Raw genomic sequence first — 22,264 nt, 5'->3', positions numbered from 1 at the left:
TTAAATGTTATCACTACTAAGTTTCCAGGAGTTGATTTATTAAAAACTCATTGTGAAGCCTTTGCTGACTTGCGGAACTATGTTTTACGTCAAGAGGTTATTTTAGACGGACCCTGAAGATGGACGTACTCGGGGACATCTCTGGCTAACGGATTCTGGAGATGCAAGATGAGTCTCTGCCCGTACTTCCGTCTTTGTTAAACAGGACCGTTTCCTCAACATTTACCATCATTGTTTAACTAAAATGAACTTCAGAATATTAATAAACAGTGTAATAATAAAAATGCCTAAGTAGGAAAATACATTAGTTCCTCCTGACATGACAAACAAAAAACGATTAACAATTGCATCATTTTACGCCCGTGTACCTGAATAAAGCCAACTAATATCAAATACAAATGTCATTAATTAATGTCGAGGTAGTTATGCTATACATGTTCATACAAATGTACCTTTTCAACTATCGTTTTTAACAGCTCAATGTTATTTCCTGGTTGATATAACGACATCTTGGAAATGGCAGATATTCTTCTTGGTACAAAGACATCTTTGGCCACACATGAGAAGCTGAATGACATTTACTCAACTCTTCTAGCACTTACACAGTCATTTATTTAAAAAGATTAAAACGATACATGCAGTAAGCTACTTGAATAACGTTAGGAGTAGCTAACTAAACTATATGGTTGTTCAGTCAGAGCTACATCCTACAGTAGCTGCAAAGCTCCTGTAGCTACCATTAGCTAACTGAGCATGGAGTCCCTCAGGAAACCCATGTTTACTATCCTGCAACACTGGAGACCCCACAGAGGTGTTAGACCCAGATATTGTTCTAAATTAGCCAACACTAGTGTCACTTCCAAGGAGACGAAGACAAATGTAGATGCGTTCAAGAGTCAGTTATCCTGTGGGCCAAGTTTTCAGGATTTTATCAAAGGAGCCTCAGTGAAGAAGAGCTTTGCTGCAGATGAAGATCTCTATGATAACCACAGCTATCTGTCTGGGGACCTGGAGATGGGAAACTCAAGGAAAGGTGTGTCTGCATCACCAATTAGTTAATTTTAAATGTTTGGTAGTGGTTAAGCACATTTTTCCTTTGTATTTTTGTTTTATCTTAGTTGTTCCTTGATGTGATTTGCCTATGGTATATGCAAACACATGTGTTGGTATTCTGAACAAAGTGCATCTGTTTAATTAATCCAAAATAAAAAGTATTAAAACTAAACGTTAAATGTCTGGTATCAGTGTTGAACTGGGTATTTGTGTTCCCATCGCAGTGTATTTTGAGACCTATGGGTGTCAGATGAATGTGAACGACACGGAGATAGCCTGGTCCATCCTGCAGAGGAAGGGATACCTCCGCACAGTGGAGTTAAATGAGGTATTCAAGAGAAATAAAACAATTAAACACCATTTATGATTACACAGTTAACTAATTATATTGTTTTGCTTACAGGCAGACGTTGTTCTCCTGGTGACATGCTCCATAAGGTAAGGCAATGTCATGCTTTTAGGAATAACGCGAACAATGTTGTTTTAAATGTTACACTTATGCTTCACTTTAAAAAAAAAAAGTTGTCCTCTGATTAAAAAAAACCCGCCATAAAATGTGATATTTTAGTATTTTCCACTTAGATTAGATTCGGTATACTTTATTGATCCCTATTTAGGAATTTTTTTCGTCACAGCAGCATATAGATAAGACATGAAAAGATTAACAAATAGTAAATGTAACTGAGTTTAATCCATTAACCAATTTCTGATGATATCCACCAAACATTTGTATGAATTTCAACCCTTTCCGTGTCAGTGAGTTAATATAATGGCAACATTGTTTTGCACATTGGAAAAATAAATAAATTCTATGGACAGTTATTCACGGTCTGGGATATTTCAATTTATGTATTTTTATTGTTGTGAGGAAAACCAGGAAAATGACCCACATTGCAAACTGAAACACAAATCTACAACTTTTTGGGGATATTCTTGTCCTCCTTTAAGTTCTTAGTGTGGGTATTTTCTCTACACCTAGTGAGGCATAAGGGTTAACCTGACTAACTTGGTATTTCAAGGCTTCCATACAACCATTCAAACTAAATATGATTCCTAACTAATTAACCAAATTCTTTCTTAACAGAGAAAAAGCTGAACAAACTATTTGGAACAGACTAAAACAACTAACAGCCATGAAGAAGAGACGGAAAAAGAGCCTCGCTCCAATGAAAATCGGGATTTTAGGTAAGATTGTTGACTGAAATCAAGCCATTTTCACACTCTTACAGAGACTATGAGATATGTAATAATGGCTGTGTTGGTCCAGGCTGCATGGCAGAGAGGCTGAAGACGGAGCTCCTGGAGCGGGAGAAGCTGGTGGACGTCCTTGCCGGTCCAGACGCGTACAGAGACCTCCCCCGCCTGCTGACGGTCGCTGACGGAGGGCAGCAGGCCAGCAACGTGCTGCTGTCCTTAGAGGAGACCTATGCTGACATCATGCCCGTCCACCACACCACGCACGGGAACAGTGCTTTTGTGTGAGTGTTTCTGGAGGATTCATATCCACATAATATTATCATTTTTATCTTGTGGGAAAGCGTTATCTCCTTTCCTCTCGTTAAGGATGGTCCAGTGTTTCCTAAGTAAAGAGATTATAAAGGAAGCATTGAAGCGCCTTTCCTATCTTAGAGAATCCAAACAGCTCTTATCATGGCTGACACTTACGGCCCGTCTAAACAGCGGCGTGCGTTGAAGCTTGCCGGCGGGCATGTCTGAAACTCGACCAACAACCAATCACATGAATCTCCCGCCCCTGACACACAAGCAGCGGTTTGATTGGCTAGAGCTTGTACTGGCATATGATTCGATTGGCTGACGCTTCTACCGAGACTTCAAAAGTTGAACATTGCTCAACTTTTGCAGCGAGCCACGCCAGCAAAACTCCGCTTCCCACAATGCAGTTTGGCGAAAAGCGACGTCACCCCATTCAAAGTGAATGGTGAAGCTTTCAACGCACGCCGCTGTGTGGACGGGCCGTTACTGTAGGTCATTAAATAAAAATACAATTTCTTGTATATTTTAATCTTTGGGATGGTGAGAAACGGCATTTCAGTCTTCCTGTTTGGATCACACACTCAGAGGTAACTTTGACCTCTGATGTTTTGACCACCACGGCCCCTGGTAGACCCCCACACACACACACAACAACACAGACTATAACCCTCCTTGTTGTTAACCACCAACTATGTGCAATATATAAATATACCGTTAAAAACTGTGCGATATATACCTGGCTGCTAAATCCTCAGAACTGTTACAGGATATGTATTTTATAAATTGTAACTTTTTTTATTATAACTTTAATACTTTCTTATGCATGCTTCTTAGGTAACATGAAGCTGTCTCTGGCTCTTTTCTGTTGCAACAATGTACATGTCCCCTCTGTGGGGCTAATAAAGGGATTCTGATTCTGACTCAGATGATTTCCTGTGTCTTCCTGCCGGCAGCTCCATCATGCGCGGCTGTGACAACATGTGCACGTACTGCATCGTCCCCTTCACCCGGGGGAGGGAGAGGAGTCGCCCCATCAGCTCCATCCTGGAGGAGGTCCGGATGCTCTCTGACCAGGCAAGAGCTGACAGAACAAATACAGCTGCACACCACCTCTTTATTACAAGTAGACATGCACAGGTTTCTTTTTTTATTACTGCCGATTTTTTATTCCATATTTTATTCCATCCCATGTCATCTCATGTAAATACTGTTATATTTTACTCTATTATTATTTTTTAAATATTTTTCTAGTTCCCTACCTATGTTTTTAATTTTTGTTTTACTTTTATGCATGCACCACGACACCAAATCAAATGCCTCGTACGTGTCAACCTACCTGGTAACAAACCTGATTCTGATTCTGAGAGCAATGCAAGGGCCTTTCCTCAAACATTCTGCAAAACGGTGATGTGCAAAATACCAATGTATTAAATCTGAAAACACAACATTTTTGAGCTCTGGACTTAACTTGAAAAGAATATTACATCATCCATCAGAAGTTTTACTTTATCAGACATTTTATAGCATAACGGTCATACTTACAGTATGACATACAGTAATGACTCTCACATGTCTAATATGTGTAATCTGTATTTGTAAAGCGCTTTGAGCACCTGTAAAAGTGCTCTAATAAAAAAAATGTAATCCATTATTATTATTATTATTATACTTGTTTTGGTTTAATTGAGTTAACATTAGGGTAGACGCACATTTTATAATTATTTTAATGATTTAACCGCAAACACCTAAAAGAAAGAAAGGGGTCTGAGGGAATTCCAGAGCCTAGGAGCTGCCACTGAAAAGGCTCAATGAATGAAAACTATCCCCTGGATTTAAAGTAGTACGTTGAAATGAAGAGCAGTGATTGGTCAGCAGAATAGGGGACAAGAAGGTCAGAAATATAAGAAAGTGAGATTTTCGCAGTCCTTTCTTATTCTTCCCATAGTTGCATATATTAGTGGATTAACTGATCCCTGCTCTCCTTCACTAACATATACACGGTGTGTCTTTTGTCCTCAGGGCGTGAAGGAGGTGACTCTTCTGGGTCAGAACGTGAACAGCTACCGAGACGCGTCGGAGGACCAGCTCTGCAGCTCGGGGGCGACCCGGCTCAGCGAGGGCTTCCAGACCGTCTACAGGAGGAAAGAGGGAGGCCTGCGCTTCTCTGACCTGCTGGACCGAGTGTCCCGCATCGACCCCGACATGAGGGTCAGGTTCACCTCCCCTCACCCCAAAGACTTCCCCGATGAGGTACGTTATCACTCAACTGAACACATTAAAGGTGAATGGGGCTGAACAGCTGATTTTAGAGCCTTTAAATAGTCAAATCAGGAGTTATGTAATGAGAACCGTGGGTGACTTAAGGAGAAATGTACAGATGAGCGTAGATGAAATGTATTAAAGAGGCCCTATTATGCTTTTTGGGGGTTTCCCTTTCCTCTGTTTTATAGGGTTTGTTTTGTGCAATGTACAGACGTCCTAATGTCCTCTGTGTTTTCAAAGGTCCTTCATCTGATTGCGGAGCGAGGGAACATCTGCACACAGATCCACCTCCCGGCTCAGAGCGGCAGCAGCAAGGTCCTCAAAGCAATGCGTCGTGGGTAAGACAACTCAAACTAAATCATCAAAGCAATTCTGTTTGAAAGGTTTTGGGGGAACTCTAACCCTAACCCTTTAAACATGTCAGGAAGTTGTTTAATAAAATGTATTCTCTTATGAAATACGCAGCTACACTAGAGAGGCCTACCTTGATCTTGTCCAGAACATCAGGAGAATTGTCCCAGGTAAGATATACTTAATAATATATTGTTTCTCTAAAGAGGTTCTTTTATGTTTTTTCCTGTAGTGTGTCATGAAGATTTTAGTGCATGTAAAGGGTCTACAAAGGCTAAAATCACCGTGTTCCCTTTCCCTCCCATACACAGTGCCTCAAGCGCCTCCATTGGACTCCTTTATTTACTTTATGAGATTATAAGTCAATTCTATTTGTTACTTACAGCTTTGTTCATTCGCCACACGTCTTTAGGTAACACTATGAGTAATATCTTATAACACTAGCCTGACTTCATAAAATACAATTTATTGATTAAATCCCAGCCATCTCCTAAAGGCCTTTTCTTTCTTATTCTCTTAATAGATGAGTGTGTGCTATGTGTTTGACATGAATGATTGTGTTCATGTGTTTCAGAGGTGAGTCTCAGCAGTGACTTCATCTCAGGGTTCTGTGGTGAAACGGAGGAGGACCACCTGCAGACCCTGTCTCTGATCAGAGAGGTGGGCTACAACGTGGGCTTCCTGTTCGCCTACAGCATGAGGAAGGTCCGTTACGTCCCATTTCACAATGAAATCCAAGCTGTTCTCTTCGGTCGCTCCGTCAATGATCGAGATTCTAACCTTACCGTCCTTGTGGTTTCCTTCCTCAGAAAACGCAGGCCTACCACCGTCTGGAGGATGACGTTCCGGCCGAGGTGAAGAAGCGCAGACTGCAGGAGTGTATCACAGTTTTCAGGGAGGGGGCAACGAGGGTCAACGCTGCTCTGGTGGGCAGCAAACAGCTCGTCCTGGTGGAGGGGGTGAGTACCGCACGCATAACACAGCTTCATCGTTTCTCTTTTCTTACCCGGACGGCACCCTGTTTTTCCTCTTTCAATAATAATAATAATAATAATAATAATAATAATAATAATAATAGCTTAGATTTATATAGCGCCTTTCGTGGGACCCAAGGTCGCTTTACAAGAACCCTAACTCAACATTTTTGCATCTCTGGTTCCCTCATCCCAAAGTCCCCCTATCCTGTCAATCTTTGGCTGCATTATATGACAAAGGCATGAAGCCAACACAAGACATCTTAAAATAAAAAAATCTTTAATTTGTGAAGATTATCTGGCTAAAGCGTCATAAAAGTTTATTTTCCCATTTTCCCCTTATTTTCTGCGAAAATCTGGAATCTAATGGAAAACTCCCATTGGTTGACTTCCTGGTTGGTCTCCCTGCAGCGGGCTATTAGACTGTTTTCCACAAAGTAAATGGGCGTCTGCCAATCAAGGCGTAGTAATCAGCAGCGAACCGCTTCAACTCGTGTATTTTGGTGTATTCACGGCATTCATTTTGTTATTCTACACAGTATTGTTGTTTTATAGTTATTAACCCAATTTGTGTTCTTTGAAATGGAAAAGGATATCGCATTGTGTTTGTTACTTTCGTTGCAGTTGTATATGTCTTCAGTGTAATTTGGCTTGGCTTCCTGTTTATGGACATGCTTTTATTTTGAAGGAGAGGTAGCGCTGTTGACAGGAAGTTGTGGTTGCTATGGAAACAACGTGACGGAGATTAACGGAGAAAAGTAATATCTACATATAAAGACGGAGAAAGTAAACGATAACGTTTAGGGTTAAGTGTTAGCACCCCCCGAACAAGCTCTTGCGTTAATATTGGAGATTTCAATAAATTCAATTTGAAAAAAAAACGGGGAAAAAAAAAAAAAAACGAATATCCGAATAACGAAATTGAAACCCGAATAGTACTCCAACGAACGAATATTCGGATATTCGAATATTCGGGTACAGCCCTAGCGTCTACCAATCAAAGGTTGGGTGGTTTAATCTCCACTAGTACTGCACACATGACACATCTTCATAGTTTTGTTAGTTTGTCTTTTCTTACCCAGACTGCACCCTGTTTTCCCTCTTTCGAGAACCCTAACTCTTCATTTGTATATATTGTATGCAAATGAAGGTGGCAGCGGTTTGATCACCAGCTCCTGCAGCTACATGTTGAAATGTCTTTGGTAAAGAACATAACAAAACTCAATGACTTTTCCTCGAGCACCACCATGAAGTTCATATTTGTGGTTTTAAGTGAAAGGTTTCAACAACTGTGGGTGACTGGCATTGATATTTGACAAACTGCTCACCATAGATGGAAGTACTTGACCTGTACCTCATAACTGGGTTACCCTAGAATAACTAAGCTCTTCTTTGCTCTCCACTTTCTGTTCATGCAGGAGAGTAAAAGATCTGCCAATGACCTGAGTGGGAGAACCGATGGAAACACCAAAGTCATTTTCCCCAAAGAGGAAGTTGCTGTTCAGTCTGCAGAATCCAACAGAGCACCAATCAGCGCTGGAGACTACGTGCTGGTGGAGGTACAGATACATCTTATACACATCTCGAGACTGATCGATGTTTATTACAGATATACTGGTACATGCCAGAGATGCATTTGTCACTTTAATATTCCCATCAGTGTATTTGAAACAATAACATGTCCCACTCACTGGCTGTAATCAGTATATCCAAATGATTTAATAACCACATTTAAAATCCCTGATATCTTATTTTTCCAATCAGCTTCTCGATTTCTATCACAATTTGAAAACATTTGAATTACAATCGGGTGGCTACTGATTTGTCGTTTGATCCTTGTCAATTCGCAACACAGTCACAGTCCCAAGGAGGCAGGTTTACAGATGTACCTTCAGTCATGATTATTTAATGTAATAGACTAACACTTCAAGATTCCACGTGTGATTTGTGTTTATGGTGAAAAAGTTCTATTGCTGTCACCCCTCAAACCCATGTCACTGTCAGGCTGTACTTCAAAGATCGGGAACATTTAGCTAAAGATGGAGATGAAAACTTTTGGTTTGAAAGTATTTCTTTATTTATCCTAAAATGAAAAATACACAGGTGTTCCAGTGTTTAATACAATCATGTATTATCATGGATTCTGCTACTGCTGTAACAAACCAACCATTATAAACAAGCTTAAGCATGCAAAGATTAAAGAATAAACAAATATTTTAAGGCATTATCTGGTTCTCTTCATGGTTTGTTTCTCTGATATAGATTTTGTCGGCCAACTCCCAGAGCTTGAGAGGCCGAGCCCTCAGTCACAGCTCCCTGACAGAGACGGTGAAGAACTACGATGAACATGTGTCCTCGAACACAACCATGACCGAAACAGGCCCATGATGGACACAAGAGAAACCACTGGAAAGATGGGGGAGCTAGTGCACCGCCATCTTTTTTGGGAAGGCACACTGTGGCTGTTTTTCATGGACTCTTGGTCACATTGGACTTTTGTGATGAGCTATTAAAACCGCAATATGTTATTTAAACTGTCGGTACTAAGTGTGTTTATTTACATATTGAACTGATGATTCTAATACAGCTATTATATTTGGAAAACCTTGAGAGCAGTGTCTTTATTCAGAAATAATGACACATTCTTGTGAGCGGATTAATGTAGGAACTATTTTCTTCTACTATTTCAACCTAACTTCACACATCATCGATTGAGCTCCAGCTTCTTGTCCATGAGTCGATGCGAGCTTCGTTAATCACATTGGCACGTGTCATTTGGTAGAAAGAAAATAATTCCGACGACAAAGTGCTCACAAAAATGTCTGTGGATTATGTTAAGTAACTGGGTCTCGATTTCTGGAAAGAGACATCGTGCTGGTGAGTCTTATTCAAATGTGTTTTATTGGGGCTTTGAGCAGAACGAACTAAGTGCTGGAGAGTGTTTTTATATTCAAGGGAAGGCAGACTTACGGTACGTCCACACGGCAGCGTCGCGTTGAAGCTTGCCGGTGGGCGTGTCTGACGCGCGGCCAACAACCAATCACGTTAATCTCCCGCCCCGGACACACAAGCAAGTGGTTTGATTGGCTAGAGCTTGTACTGGCATATGATTTGATTGGCTGGCGCTTCTGTCTACGCTTGAAAAGTTGAACTTGTCTCAACTTTCGAAGCGAGCAACGGAGGCAAAGTGACGCGACCACAATGCAGTTCGGCAAAGCATGACGTCTCCCCATCCTGCCGTGTAGACGTACCGTTACCTCCCCTCCGAAATCTCCACAAACAGTAACTCACACCAAAACATATTTAGATTGAAAAATTGCATTAAAGCTAAAAGAAAACAATGTATTTTTTTATTTTTGTGTGAACCGTCCCTTTAAGAAGCTACAACTGGTTTGGATAATGTCAATTATAACGTTTGTTTAGCACAAACTACTGTGACCTAGTTTTTGTTGGACTGATGTCATAATGTCTTTCATACGGCTCTCAAATCTGCTACAGAAAAGTCATGAATCAGCACATTTGAAGCATCGCTCTGTGAGATACAGAATCCGAAACCTTTGAGTTATACATTTTTCATAAAGTTGGCAGCAGAGAGTGCTGATCCACTTTAAAAAGGAGTGTTTTGTTTCAAAAAAGATGATCGTGGTGACAACTGTTAACAGACTGTGCCCTTTCTACATTGTACATAAGATTTATATTTTAAAAGAAAAATAGTATGAAAACCTGAGTTGATATCCGAGGCAAACAGGTGATCAGGATTTGACGGTAATATTTCTACATCATTCATTTGTTTGTTGAGTTGAACTGTGATTGTGTCTTCATGGTGCAGAATTGGAAGCTTCCAGAAATCCCACTCAACCCGTGAACTGAACATCGGTCCCAATCATCACGTGGTCCTAGAGAGAAATAAACCAATATTAAAAACAGCTTAAAATCAAATAACTCGATTTGATTGTCCAGATATTACAAATATTTTCTTCTGAGTTATTAGCCCTCATAAAAATCCATGTCATATAATGAATACAGCTTTATAGGAAACAGTCTGACCTTCAGGACCAGCAGCTGAGTGTTCACCAGCTTCATCTTTCCAAGTGTCGGGAGAGGGTATCCCTTTGCAAGTTGAACTATGAAGCAAAATTCAGACATTTAGAAAAACTAGTCCCAAAAATCTAATGTGGGAAACGTGGTCATGATATAATCGCAAAAGTGTTATATTAGGATTTAAGTGTATTGGACATTTCCTTCATTAAATGCAGATTGAATTGCTTAAAATAGAAAATAAAATAATCATCAAAAAGAAATGAATGCAACACACAAGATTTAACTGAAAAAGTAAAGGGGACGAATTATGACTTTAAAACTTGTTCAATATCATTTTAATGAAAATGAAAAGATAAAAATACACACTAGCAATATGCAACACGATTAAATAAATATGAATAATAGATAAACATTTTAAATGGGCAACAAAGTGTGCCTTTCTGTCTTTTATAGAATGCCAGAGGGGCCTGTAATGTAAAATAGAAAATGAAATATTACTCCACTCTACATTTTACGTATATGTAGCCCCTATGTGTTTTTTAAATATTTATAATTGAGTTTATTATAAATTTCAGTATTTTTTTACTATTCCTGAAATAACTATTTAAGTCACAATTTAAAATAAAATGCAAATTTCTGTCGATTTTCAAATGAAAATGGCATTTTAATTTTGTTTTTGAGGACTTAACCTGCAGTACAGTGGACAATATTACAATTCAAAGAGCAAAACAGTGTCACAGTTCATTGCATTCACATTTCAATCCATCAGTCCTCTCATCAAGGCGGGTCTTAGTAGTTCATAAAGAGTACTCACCATTCATTCTAGGTATCACCACGAAATTGAGGACCGTTTGGAAGATGCTGTTGAGGGTACTGACCTGCAGGTTAGGGTTAGGGTTAGTTAGTTATGTTGGTACTGAATGTGCACACTGTGACTTGTGTTAGAATGAGTTCTCACCTGAAAGTCTCCGACATCGCTCGTCCCCAGGGTCAGATCCATTCTGTGCAAATGAGGCAAATTAAACTGTTATGCTCGTCTTCACAAAGACCTTTTGGCCCCTTTTTTTGTTTTTAGTTACTCACTTGTTTAGGGTGACGGCTCCGGCCAACCTCATTCCACTGACAAACACTCGGGCGCTGACACTGGAGACCTGTAAAGACAATATAGTGAGACAGTTCCCAACGTAGAACCAAACAAAAGGCTTTTTATTTATCACACCAGCTGTGTAACCCACCAAGTTCAGGACAAAGAGAGGCGTAAGTGCGGCGTTGGGTTGGATAGCGTAAGCTGTCATCGAGGCAAAGCTCTGAACTGTCGCGTTGTTGGGTTCAAACGTGATGACTGGAGCTTTTGACATCTTCAACAGAAGTTTCATCATCATACCTGGGAAACGCTTGGCAATCTGAAAAAGAAGATATATAGCTGAAAAAAAACTAGTAAACTTGTGCTGAAATGAATCCTTAAGCATTTTACCACTTCTAGTTTCCTCGTCTTTACTTTTGCATTTTTTGGACCAGTTAGATGCCTGAAATAAGGTCTGTGGTTAACTCAAGCTGAGGAAATGTTTACGTTTTTTTCTTTGACAAAATTACGTCAGCAAATAATCCCATTATAATTCTAACTTCCGCTTCGGCCTATAAAAATACGTCATCCCTGCACCAATCTATAAAGACAATGCTTTGTATCAAATGAGTAGAATCTGTTTTCACCTGCGGGATGAAAAATCCAAACGTTTGGGTGTTGAGTCGGACGGGAGAGCTTTTTGGGATCTGTTGAGAGTCAGAAAGGTTGAATATCATTGTGACGTCATGTAAGAAGATAGATGAGTGAACAAGGAGGATTTAGCTCACCATGTCGTCAGTGATGTCCAGGCTGAGGGCTCCAGCTGTGTTGTAGACGAAGGCCGCAGATTCGAAGGTGAAGGAGGAAACGCCGATGTACAACATGTTGTTGATCTGGGGCGGCAGGGAAAAGACTGCGGGGGAAAAGGGAGGCTCCTGATGCTTCCCGATGTTGTAGAATTCGCCCTAAAAGACAAAGAAACAGCAAAAACAGAACATTTGCAACGCAACCAGGACTTTCTATTTCTTAATAACCAAACTGCAGAGGTGGGAAGCGGTGGAGTACAAATACGTTGTTACTGTACTTAAGTACATTTTTTTGGTATCAGTTCTTTACTCCACTTCTTATTTTTCTGACAACTTTTTACTTTGACTTCTTACATGTTGAACACGAATACCTGTACTTTCTACTTCTTACATGTTGAACACAAATACCTGTACTTTCTACTTCTTACATGTTGAACACAAATACCTGTACTTTCTACTTCTTACATTTTCCAAACAGGCTGGTTCCTTTAGTTTGAATGTGTGTTTGGTGGCGTGATCATTATTATTTAGAGTCATTGCGTGCCTATTGATTTGAACACGATCCGTGTATCCATCATTTCCTGGTCTTCTCTAAAGAAGAGGGACCAATGAAAACGTTGTCATGTTGCCGTTGTTCAGCATGGAAACATTCATTAGCTAACAATGACATTATTGTTCTATTAATATAAAGGGAGGTCAGGTACTCTTTAAAACAGCTGCTAGTTATGGGTACTTTTGACTTAACCCTTATGTTGTGTTCGGGTCTCCCGTGACCCGTTTCAAGTTAAAGTTATATAATAACCACGCTCTGGTTGTTTTTGTATCGGAACAAGGCTTCATGATATCCTCCACAACAGCTATATAAACACTACAAAACTGATTTTGATAATTTTAGCCAAGTCTGAAGGTCTCTAAAACATAAAGTGTATAATTTGGTGTTCGGGTCTGGGGGGACCCTGCAGAATTGTTTTGGGTGACTCGGGGTCAAACTTGGCCCAATCAAGAATCATCTTTGACTTTACCCACCCCTCCATCCACTGTAACAAGATTTTTTTCGCAACATACACCTGGTCTCCCCTCCCTCTGCCCCCCCTCCCCCCACGGGAACTCCACCTTTCTTAAAGAATATGTTATGAATGCATAATAACTTAGTTATGATATAGTTAAAACAATATTGGATGATATTCATTTTTTGTTGTGTTTTGAACTGAAATAAATCATGGGTCAAAATGTACCCCCCAGGACCATGAACGGTAACAGCTTTCGGACACAACCATTTCTAAGTCCATACTTCTTTACTTTTACTTGAGTAAAGAAGTTTAGTCAGTACTTCTACTTTTACCAGAGTATTTTTAAACACGAGTATCTGTACTTATTCTTAAGTAAAGGATGTGTGTACTTTTGCCATCTCTGCCAAGCCCTAAGAAGCAAGTGAGCAAACAAAAGCATCGGGATGGTTTCTCACCTTCAAGCCAAGGTCTATGGAGGTTGTTGACACTGCAGGCGATGCCACCATGGAATATTCAATCTCTGCAAACTTGTCCACCTTGGCTAGAACTGCAATAAGACAGAAAATCTCTCACATATTCAGCATCAATGAAACATACACATATTTGACATAAAGATAATGATTTACCATTGAGAGTTTTCAAATTGTTGTTCAAATCAGATACTGCATTGGCCACCAGAGGGCAGATCTGCAAAAAAAAAGAGCAGAAAAATTCCAAAACACAATAAATTAGCCCAGTGATTTCTGAATGGGGAACATATTATTAAAAGAACCCAACATGGATAAAGAGCAGTTTGGAAACCAGCTAGAGTCTGTAAACCTAAAGCAGTCCTCACCTTTTTCTCCATTGCATTTTGTATCGCACGACTAATGGATTTCTTGAAGAGATTGTACAACCAGCTGAAATGAAAAAAAGGAAATATGGCAGCACGAAAAGAAAAGAAAATTGTATTCTTTCAAATCGGTTCAAAAGTTGTTTCTAGTTTTTTTTCGTCTTACCTTGCTCCACCCCTAAAACGGACGCTCATCTTGCCAACATTGGCTCCACAGTCGACACTCCTAACCGCAGGTCGGCCGGTCGGATCAGTCATGATGGAGAGACTTGTACTGAAACTGATGTCGTCGGCGTTCAAATTAAAAGAGCCGCTGTCCCTTCTGTTGAGAGAGGGGTGGGGTTAGGGTTAGGGGTATATAGGTCCCCAAATATTTAACTTTAAAGGTCCTCTATTATCCTATTTTTCATCAATATATTATAGGTCTCAGATATATACAAAACAGGTCTCTGAAGTATTTGGCTCCAAACACCAAACAGATCATTGCAGCATCCCCCTCTGTTTCAGCCCTGTTTCCAAAGTGCTGATTCTCTGTCTGTTACTTTAGATGAAAATAAGGAGCCCTTCCCCACGCCCCTCTGAGAGACATTTGAATAAAAATAACTCAATGGTGCTCTAGGAGGAGATTCAGGTGATAAGGGGGGGGGGTGTTACCTTGGTTGGTGATTGGCTAATGGTTACACAAGCCAAAAAATCGTTATGACATCATAAAGTGGCCAAAATCTGATCAGCTCATTTTCAGTTTTTAGAGAGACAAAAAGAGAGAGAATCTTTGTTCCTGAAACTTTCAGAATCTATTAACACAGAGGGGACACATGTTTATGTAGAAAAGACATGAACAAGTGGACATAATAGGTGACCTTAAAGGAAGAAATCTGTTCTCACTTACACAAAGTGATACCTGACCCGCCAGTTTCCATGCAAACGGAAGTTAGCGTTGACAATGGACAGTTTGGGACCGGTCCCTGGCACCAGATCCAGCGTAGCCGTTGGCAATCCCACATCCACCATGTTCATACTGATAAAGACAACATGAAAGTTATTTTTCAGTTCCGTATTTGTATTTTGTACTCTCTAGTCTAGTGTGACATGCTTCCATGCCTTAAGCACAGAAAAGGGAAAACCCCACAGATCTTCTTTAAGTATCCAATTTAAGAATTGACGGTGATGAATGCACTGCTTTCTTACTTTTTCAGGCTGTACTTGACCTTGCCGATGGACACCCTCTCTTTTCCTGACACATCATCAAGTTTGATGGTTTTGAGTTTCTGCAAGATCGAAGCCATTGCCAGTTGTCTGCCTAGGGAAATCAAGGGAAATTGATGGTAAAATCTCAGGAGAAATCAGCGATTTAAAACTAAAAGTACAAACCTTACCATATTCAATGCCTTTAGCTGTTAGCTTGACCTTTACTCCAGGGTTGGTGCTCGTGGTCAAAGGGATTAAAGCCACCAGAGATAGGCACCAGCACAGAAACATCTTGACTGTTGGGAGGAAAAAGGACAGGATCATCAGCACAATGTTTATTTATTTGTTCTCAAGATATGTTGACATGTTTATTTGTTCCGCAAATGATGTTTGGGAATCTACCAATCAAGGCTTCCTCTTCTAGATTAATGCTTTGTTTATTTGATACTCGTTTCTTATTTGTTGTTATAATCCATAACCATCATAACTTTTGACATCAGTGGTTTCCCCTTTAGGCACATTAACTTCTGTTTTGTTTATTTTCAACATACAAAAATGTTTTTTACATGACTAAGACGAGAAGATGACGAGCTAAAAATAGATTGTTGATAATAAAAAATAATGACTAAATGTATATTTTGTTTTCTTTGATGAGACAAGACGGGACTAAGGTGTTAATGGTGGACTATCGGACATTCAAAATGTCGGATATATCCCCCCAATTGTCCGTCTTGTCTGTCAAAATGCATCTTACGTTTCTAATATATCATTATTTCCGCTCTCTTCACTCCAGAAGAGCGATCTCCCACAGCAGCGTTTCTCAAACTTTTTCATACCAAGGACCAATTAACCAATAAAAAAACACTCGCGGACCACCTAACTCCAAAAAATATCCAAAATCATATCGTTTTTCTAGAACAGATTATAAATCGCCTGAAAATGGTACAAACAAGTGGCTACATGTGTGATGAAGGTGTTGCAATTAAAACTTAAGCTCGCTCCATTGCGGAGATATTCCCGCGAGGGTGCGGAAAACTTACATTTATTTATTTAAACTGTGAAATGTTACCAATATACTCACGGACCACTAGGGGGCGCTCACGGACCACCAGTGGTCCGCGGACCACACTTTGACAAGCACTGTGCACACACAGGCATGTCTCTCTGTCTGCGGGGGCGGGGCTGGCGGGGCCTAACAGACAAGCTGCAGCGGCACACATAGATCGTAGTACCCTCAATGGAGTGCGCAATGCCTCAACATCTCAACGTGGGCGGGAGCTCAACGTGGGCGGAGCTCAACTTTTGAGGCACGTGACGTCCCGACTCCCGTGTTGTGTACTTACCCAGTCACAAAAGTAACATATTATATCTTATATTATTAATATATACATAATTCTGATGTCTGTGGTTATTTAAACATTCCCTGATAAACGTTATTTCAGCGTCAATCAATACATGAGTGTTAATCCCAGTGTGTTTATTGTACAACATCACATGTAATTTCACCTTCAATTCACGGTTTTCAAAACGTTACCCACATGCTAATGCGAAACCGGAAATGAAGAATTTTTGGAATAAAAGTGTTAAATTAATAGTTAGTGTGAACTTCCGTTTTTTTCAGAATAAAACTGCTTTAAATTAAAACCCTGTATTTAATTTAAATCACGTCATATCAACATTGATTTTAATTTCTTACAGTAGGAGAGGTTTTGGGGTTTAGGTTTGGGAGGGAGGAAGGAAGATTAGGTAAAAAGGTAGGGAGTGGTTAGGGTTAGGATGGGGGGAAGGGAAGGGTTAGATTGAAGGGAGGGAAGAGAACTGCAACCCGGGAAACAGGATGCAACGCGTCATCTGTGAAGCTGCGCCCACATTGAGCTCATTGAGGTATTGCGCACTGTATTGAGCGGCTTCGACGGATGGCTCGTTTGCCATTAGTGTTTTCGCGTAAGACACGAGCAGTCTGTCCAAACAGTATCATATTCAGTCGGAGAAATGCACAATTTTCGACTTCCTTAACTCGTAGCTCCAATTACTATTAACGTTATTTCATTACATGTTACTTGTTAGACGCTTTTATCCAAAGCGACTTACATACTCAATACTGGTGGCAATCATCAGGAGCAATTTGGGGTGAAGTGTCTCAGGGACACAACTACATGCTGACTGTAGTGGGGATTGAACCAGCGCTCCACTGATCCGAAGATCAGTGCACTAACGCCAGCCACTGAGCCACTGAGCCACTGAGCCACATCCTCCCATATTATTGATCATTGATCAGTGTTCTCAAAGCTGGTAAAGGTGCAGCTAGTTTGAATAACTTTGTATACTACAGGGTAGCTTGTGAATTTACTCCAGGTGGAACTAAAGTCTGATTTAACACTTGATTATGTTTCACATCATTCATCCACATCTGTAAAGTAACTAAAGGTATTAAATACATGTAGTGGAGTAAAAGTACATCATTTACATCTGAACTGTAGTGGAGTACAAGTAGGCTACTAAGGAGCAAAATACTTAAATACTCCAGTAAAGTACAAGGACCGTAACATTTTATTCAAGTACAGTACAATATAATAACATAATTAAATATATATAATTTATAACTTATATAAATATAACTTAATTAGTTTAAAGAGAGGAAACATTTTGACTAAAAGTTGACTAAAATGTAAAGATTTTTCATCGACTAAAACTTTTTGAGTTTCGTCGACTAAAACTATGAAGGATAAAAAGGACTAAAATGTGACTAACACTAATAACCATTTTCGTCTAAAGACCATGACTAAATCAAAAATAGCTGCCAAAATGAACACCGTGAGGATCAGAAGTCTGGTGCAAGACAAAGTGTGCTTTTATTAACCAAAGTGTATGTGAAAACAGAATAAAGAGGCTGCTTATTAAAAAGAAAATCATCTTTCACCATTGGAAACCAAAAAACATGAATTATATTTGAAAGTAACAGATTAGCACTTACTTCCAAAGGTAGTTTTGTAGGGAAGCAATATTTAATGTCAATGCAATATTTTCGAATATGCAGCCTCTTAACACTCTTTATCTGAAATCACTGCAATTGAGGCAGAAGAAGAAACCGACATGTTTCATAATACAAGAATCATCTACCTGATGTGAAGAAGGATTTCTAGACTACAATTCAAGGCTCCTTCACATATTGAAGTTAACTCAGAACAAACATAAGAAGGTTTTCTTATCTTTACATATTAACACATATAAGCTCTTACCCGAAGCAGTAGTCTGTCAGGTTTCTCCTGATGTCTGAGTCTCACTGCAAACAAGGCAGAGTATAAGAGGAAGGGAGGTACATGGCCTGTAATTCATTTATCCAATCAGAAACTAAACTATGGCATTGGACTAACCCACATGAAGCAACATTAACACATGTTGGTTTTCCCACTTATTCACTGTGCTAATCTTTTATCACCTGACATGTTACAAAATACTAACCGTGTCCTTATGTTAGTGTTGCATTATGATATCTCAATTATTGACTCAGAATGTTCCTCTGAAGCAAATTGCAAAACTGTTTGCAACAACCAGCATTTATTTAGTTTTAGGAAACAAGAGGTGGAAGAAGTACTCAGATTATTTACGTAAAAGTAGCAATACTACAGTCTAAACATACTCAGTTAACATAAAAGTCCTGCATTCAAAACTTTACTTAAGTTCTGTTTCCAACATATTGAGATCAGAACATTTTATTATAGAAATGGTACAACAATTAGACCTCTATGATACAGTTGATCTTTTTTATTTAAAGGCTGAGACAAATCAATAAAAAACATCACAAGAAGGATAACATAAGTACATGTGTAGTAAGATATGCAAAATATCAGCTGTCCCACAAAAGAGGAAGCGTGTTTGAAATGCAACTGTAAATTAATCTGTTCACGCCTTGTGTTTGTAATCCACAGTGATATTTCACACTTTAACTGACTTGTTGGGGTTATTTGGACACATTGTAAATTCTGATGTGTGTTCAGACCGATATAGCACTCTGTATTCCTCACGGGGGAGAACACAAGGCTGAAGACGGGTTCACACAGTTCACACAGAGTTCACACAGAGTTCACACAGAGTTCAGTTTAATGCTCTGCTCTGCTCCTGCCTGCAGGCTGTCATCACTCAGGACTAACATAGACTTTCCCTGCATCTGTAATCCAGTGGTGTAGTCCAGGGTATACGCAGGTATACGGCGTATACCCACTTATTTTTCAGACAGCATGGCGTATACCCACTTCTCAATCACCGCTGGTGCGCATTATTTAGTAGTGGCTCAATGTCATTTCATAGTACTGTGAAGACTCATGACACAAACCTACTCTGCCTCATATTGGCTAACTCTATGCCTTCGCTGGTTAGATTGGTCAGGTTTTCAGCGCGAGAACTGATTAAAAACCAATCAGAGGCAGAGTAGGGCGGGTCTTAATAAGGGAAAAAAACTGCATATAGACAAATGTTAATTTACTTTCAACTATTTGCCATTACAAAAATTGTATGAACTGTTAAAATGAAGCGAGCCATTCAGACTAAAATTTCCTTTTACAATAAACGTCCTTGTGGAACTACATCGGCCAGCAGCTCAGCTACAGATAGTGAGGCTAGAACACCGGAGCTGTTAGCTGATAGCCCTGTTATCATCAGCCCTGACATCAGCCCAACACCTGCGCTCCCTCCGTCCCCCTCATCCGTTGAAGAGGATGCTGACAGGGAAGGAGATGAAGACGACAATAACGGTGGGTCTCACTTCTATATTTTAAGATTTTTGTAACAAATCGTAGCTAGTGTTAGAAATTAAAATCAATGTTTTAATGGGGAAATGTAGTTTAAACATGCCGTCAGTTTTAATGCTCTTTTATACTGAAAAACCAGACATTCTTGTGCACAAGCAGTTAAGCTTTTATTCTGAAAATCCTTCATCTACGGTTAGCATTTAGCATGTGGCTAATATACGATTTCCTAAAGAGGTGAATTTAGTAGCGAAATGATATAGAGTGGTGCAAACCGAAGCCTACTGACTTAACACTACATCTATAGATGTCGAGATACTACCATGCTGAATATTTAATGAAGGTACAGTTTATTTGAATACATTATTGTTTACAGACGAGAGTAGCATGTGACAACATCCGGAATGACCGGAAACCAAACGAGCCGAGAATTATTGTTTAGAGTATTGATTACAGCGTTTAGAATGTGTTAAATGAAAAGTGATGAAAGAGAATATGAGGAGAAACGGCGTGTTAAGCATATATTGAATGTGAAAAGAACCAATCCTCTGTTTAAATGCAATAACGGACATTGGAGACGAGGTGAGCCGGCTGGCGGGGAGGAGCCAGCAGAGGATATATAACAGCACCGGAGGAGAGATCCATTCTCTTCTCTTCCCTATCGAGGAGTGGATCACAGCTGTTTGTCTGACTGAACAATATCATGCTTGTGACCAACCCGCGCCTTTTTAAATTAAAGTACCCAATTGAACTTTCACAGAGACTCCATTTAGTCTCCTTTTAAAGCTTCTCTCCTGGACGGGAAAATAACGAACACAGTTAACACTAGGTAGTCATATATACTAACATAAAAGTAGTAATAGCATTATTTTCGTTAATAGTTGGTTTCAACTTTTAAATTGAGTATTTCTGATTCTAGTGGCGCTAGTTAGCTATTATAGCTTCATGGCAATGAGCACAGCACACCTTAGTGAGACAGAAAGACATTTGGAAAATACATCCATTATTTGCTGCAATCCATATTTATTACTCTGAACTTTATTGTGTCCCTTATGCTAAGTGTCTGCCCCAACTTTATTTTCCCGACATTTACATTTATCTTGTACACAAAATCCATCCCCATACACCAGAGATAGCCTGAAGGCTTTTCAAGAGCATAGCTAGGTACCACGCAATCTGAAGAACGTTAGCGCTTAGCTAACGTTAGCTAACATAATGCTAAGATCATCGTGTGTTTGGTGACGTGACACAGCTATCTGCTTAATTGTAACATTAGCTGTGGCAACTGAAGATTAGTGTTTTGGATTGTCAGCGTTTTCCTGTCAAATGGAGATAAAAAATTAGCTAGCTAGCACTAGCAGCTACATAATTTGAGGTCAAATGTAGCTAGTGCTAATTTATAGGAGACTGCACAATCTGAGGGTAGATGTTGGCTGCCAGTGGTCTCTTCTAATTAAAGACAGCCATTTATCCCGCCGATCTACCTCTTTTAGGATTGAATAAAGTCTTATATCTGTGTTACTTTGGCGACTGTTGTTTCAGCCAACAGCTTAAAAATAGCAAGGGCATTTTGACCTTGTGCGACGCACAGCCAGATTCGGGCATAGCGACGCTACGTGGAATCCACGAATTTGGATACATTATGAAAACGTGTACTTTTATTTTGAAGGCAGGATGCGGTAGGAAGTAAAAGACGTATATGACGGTAAAAGTTTAAAAGTGCGTCTTCCTCACGAAAGGAAACGTGCTGTTGTTTACCAAGGACCTGGTTGAAAAGGGCACAAGGTTTGTCTGTGTTTAGGTCTAATTTGTGTGCAACATTGAGTCACGTCATAACGCCTTTTCTTAGAAGAGTTTTCACACTTTGTATTGACACAGCCATGGATAAAGCTACAGCTAGGCCCTGTGTAATTGACTATTTGACTATTTGGGGGCTAAAATGAAAAAATCTAATAATGCAGATTATGAAGGTGACAACTTTACACTTTTGAATAGGTTATGGTCATTGTTCCCCTTTTATAGCCTATAATTCAATAACTTTTGTTGTTCTTCCCTTAGACATCAATAATGACTGGCCTGACCTGTGGACTGTCAATCAAAAAGAGGATTTTAAATCCAAGAACCCCTGGTTGGGATCCAAAAACAAAAAACTTGGTAAGTTTAGGTATCTTGTTAGTTTAGGTAGCTTCTGAAACAGTGGACACACATTAATATTGTGTGCGTGTGTGTGTCCTTTTATGTATATGGGAAAAATAGACCATGCACACATACAGCTGTGGATACAGTAGTTACATTGTATGTTTATGCTTCACAGGATGTCTGGTTTGTAGCAGTGTGAACTCCATTGGGATCAACAAGGAGCAAGGTGTATCACTCTCAAGAGAATGGATGAACTTTGAAATTCAAGTGTCTTCTCAGGGAAGTAGAGAAACAAGTCTGTAAGTC

The 22,264-nt window shown here is 39.7% G+C and overlaps 2 protein-coding genes across 3 annotated transcripts; one reads left to right on the top strand and one right to left on the bottom strand.

The window, feature by feature from the left end:
- The first annotated feature begins 529 nt into the window (after positions 1 to 529).
- On the top strand, positions 530 to 8,668 carry cdk5rap1 (CDK5 regulatory subunit associated protein 1). The gene is made up of 13 exons (XM_079684373.1): positions 530 to 1,033; positions 1,278 to 1,381; positions 1,457 to 1,491; positions 2,138 to 2,238; positions 2,321 to 2,531; positions 3,501 to 3,621; positions 4,567 to 4,797; positions 5,050 to 5,147; positions 5,275 to 5,330; positions 5,735 to 5,865; positions 5,970 to 6,119; positions 7,553 to 7,693; positions 8,397 to 8,668. Exons 1-13 carry the CDS (start codon positions 754 to 756, stop codon positions 8,520 to 8,522), a joined length of 1,785 nt encoding a protein of 594 aa, XP_079540499.1. The 5' UTR covers positions 530 to 753; the 3' UTR covers positions 8,523 to 8,668.
- LOC307041055 (bactericidal permeability-increasing protein-like) lies at positions 8,188 to 18,370 on the bottom strand. 2 transcript variants are annotated; one of them, XM_079684377.1, is made up of 17 exons: positions 18,314 to 18,358; positions 18,049 to 18,138; positions 15,263 to 15,370; positions 15,075 to 15,186; positions 14,776 to 14,904; positions 14,053 to 14,208; positions 13,890 to 13,953; positions 13,681 to 13,741; positions 13,510 to 13,601; positions 12,027 to 12,203; positions 11,886 to 11,945; positions 11,411 to 11,578; positions 11,259 to 11,326; positions 11,134 to 11,176; positions 10,990 to 11,053; positions 10,182 to 10,258; positions 8,188 to 10,030 (listed from the first exon to the last, which is right to left on the bottom strand). In XM_079684377.1, the coding sequence occupies exons 3-17, from the start codon at positions 15,363 to 15,365 to the stop codon at positions 9,989 to 9,991; spliced, it is 1,416 nt and encodes a 471-aa protein (XP_079540503.1). In that variant the 5' UTR covers positions 15,366 to 15,370; positions 18,049 to 18,138; positions 18,314 to 18,358; the 3' UTR covers positions 8,188 to 9,988. The 2 variants fall into 2 exon arrangements, with proteins under 2 accessions (XP_079540503.1, XP_079540502.1); XM_079684376.1 differs by lacking the exon at positions 18,049 to 18,138 and having other exon boundaries at positions 18,314 to 18,370.
- Between the last annotated feature and the right edge of the window lie 3,894 nt (positions 18,371 to 22,264).

The sequence above is a fragment of the Notothenia rossii genome (assembly GCF_949606895.1).
Source record: "Notothenia rossii genome assembly, chromosome: 5".
NCBI classification, from domain to species: domain Eukaryota; kingdom Metazoa; phylum Chordata; class Actinopteri; order Perciformes; family Nototheniidae; genus Notothenia; species Notothenia rossii.
The sequence above is the reverse complement of the archived record's forward strand: the minus strand, read 5'-3'. Positions and strand labels throughout refer to the sequence as shown.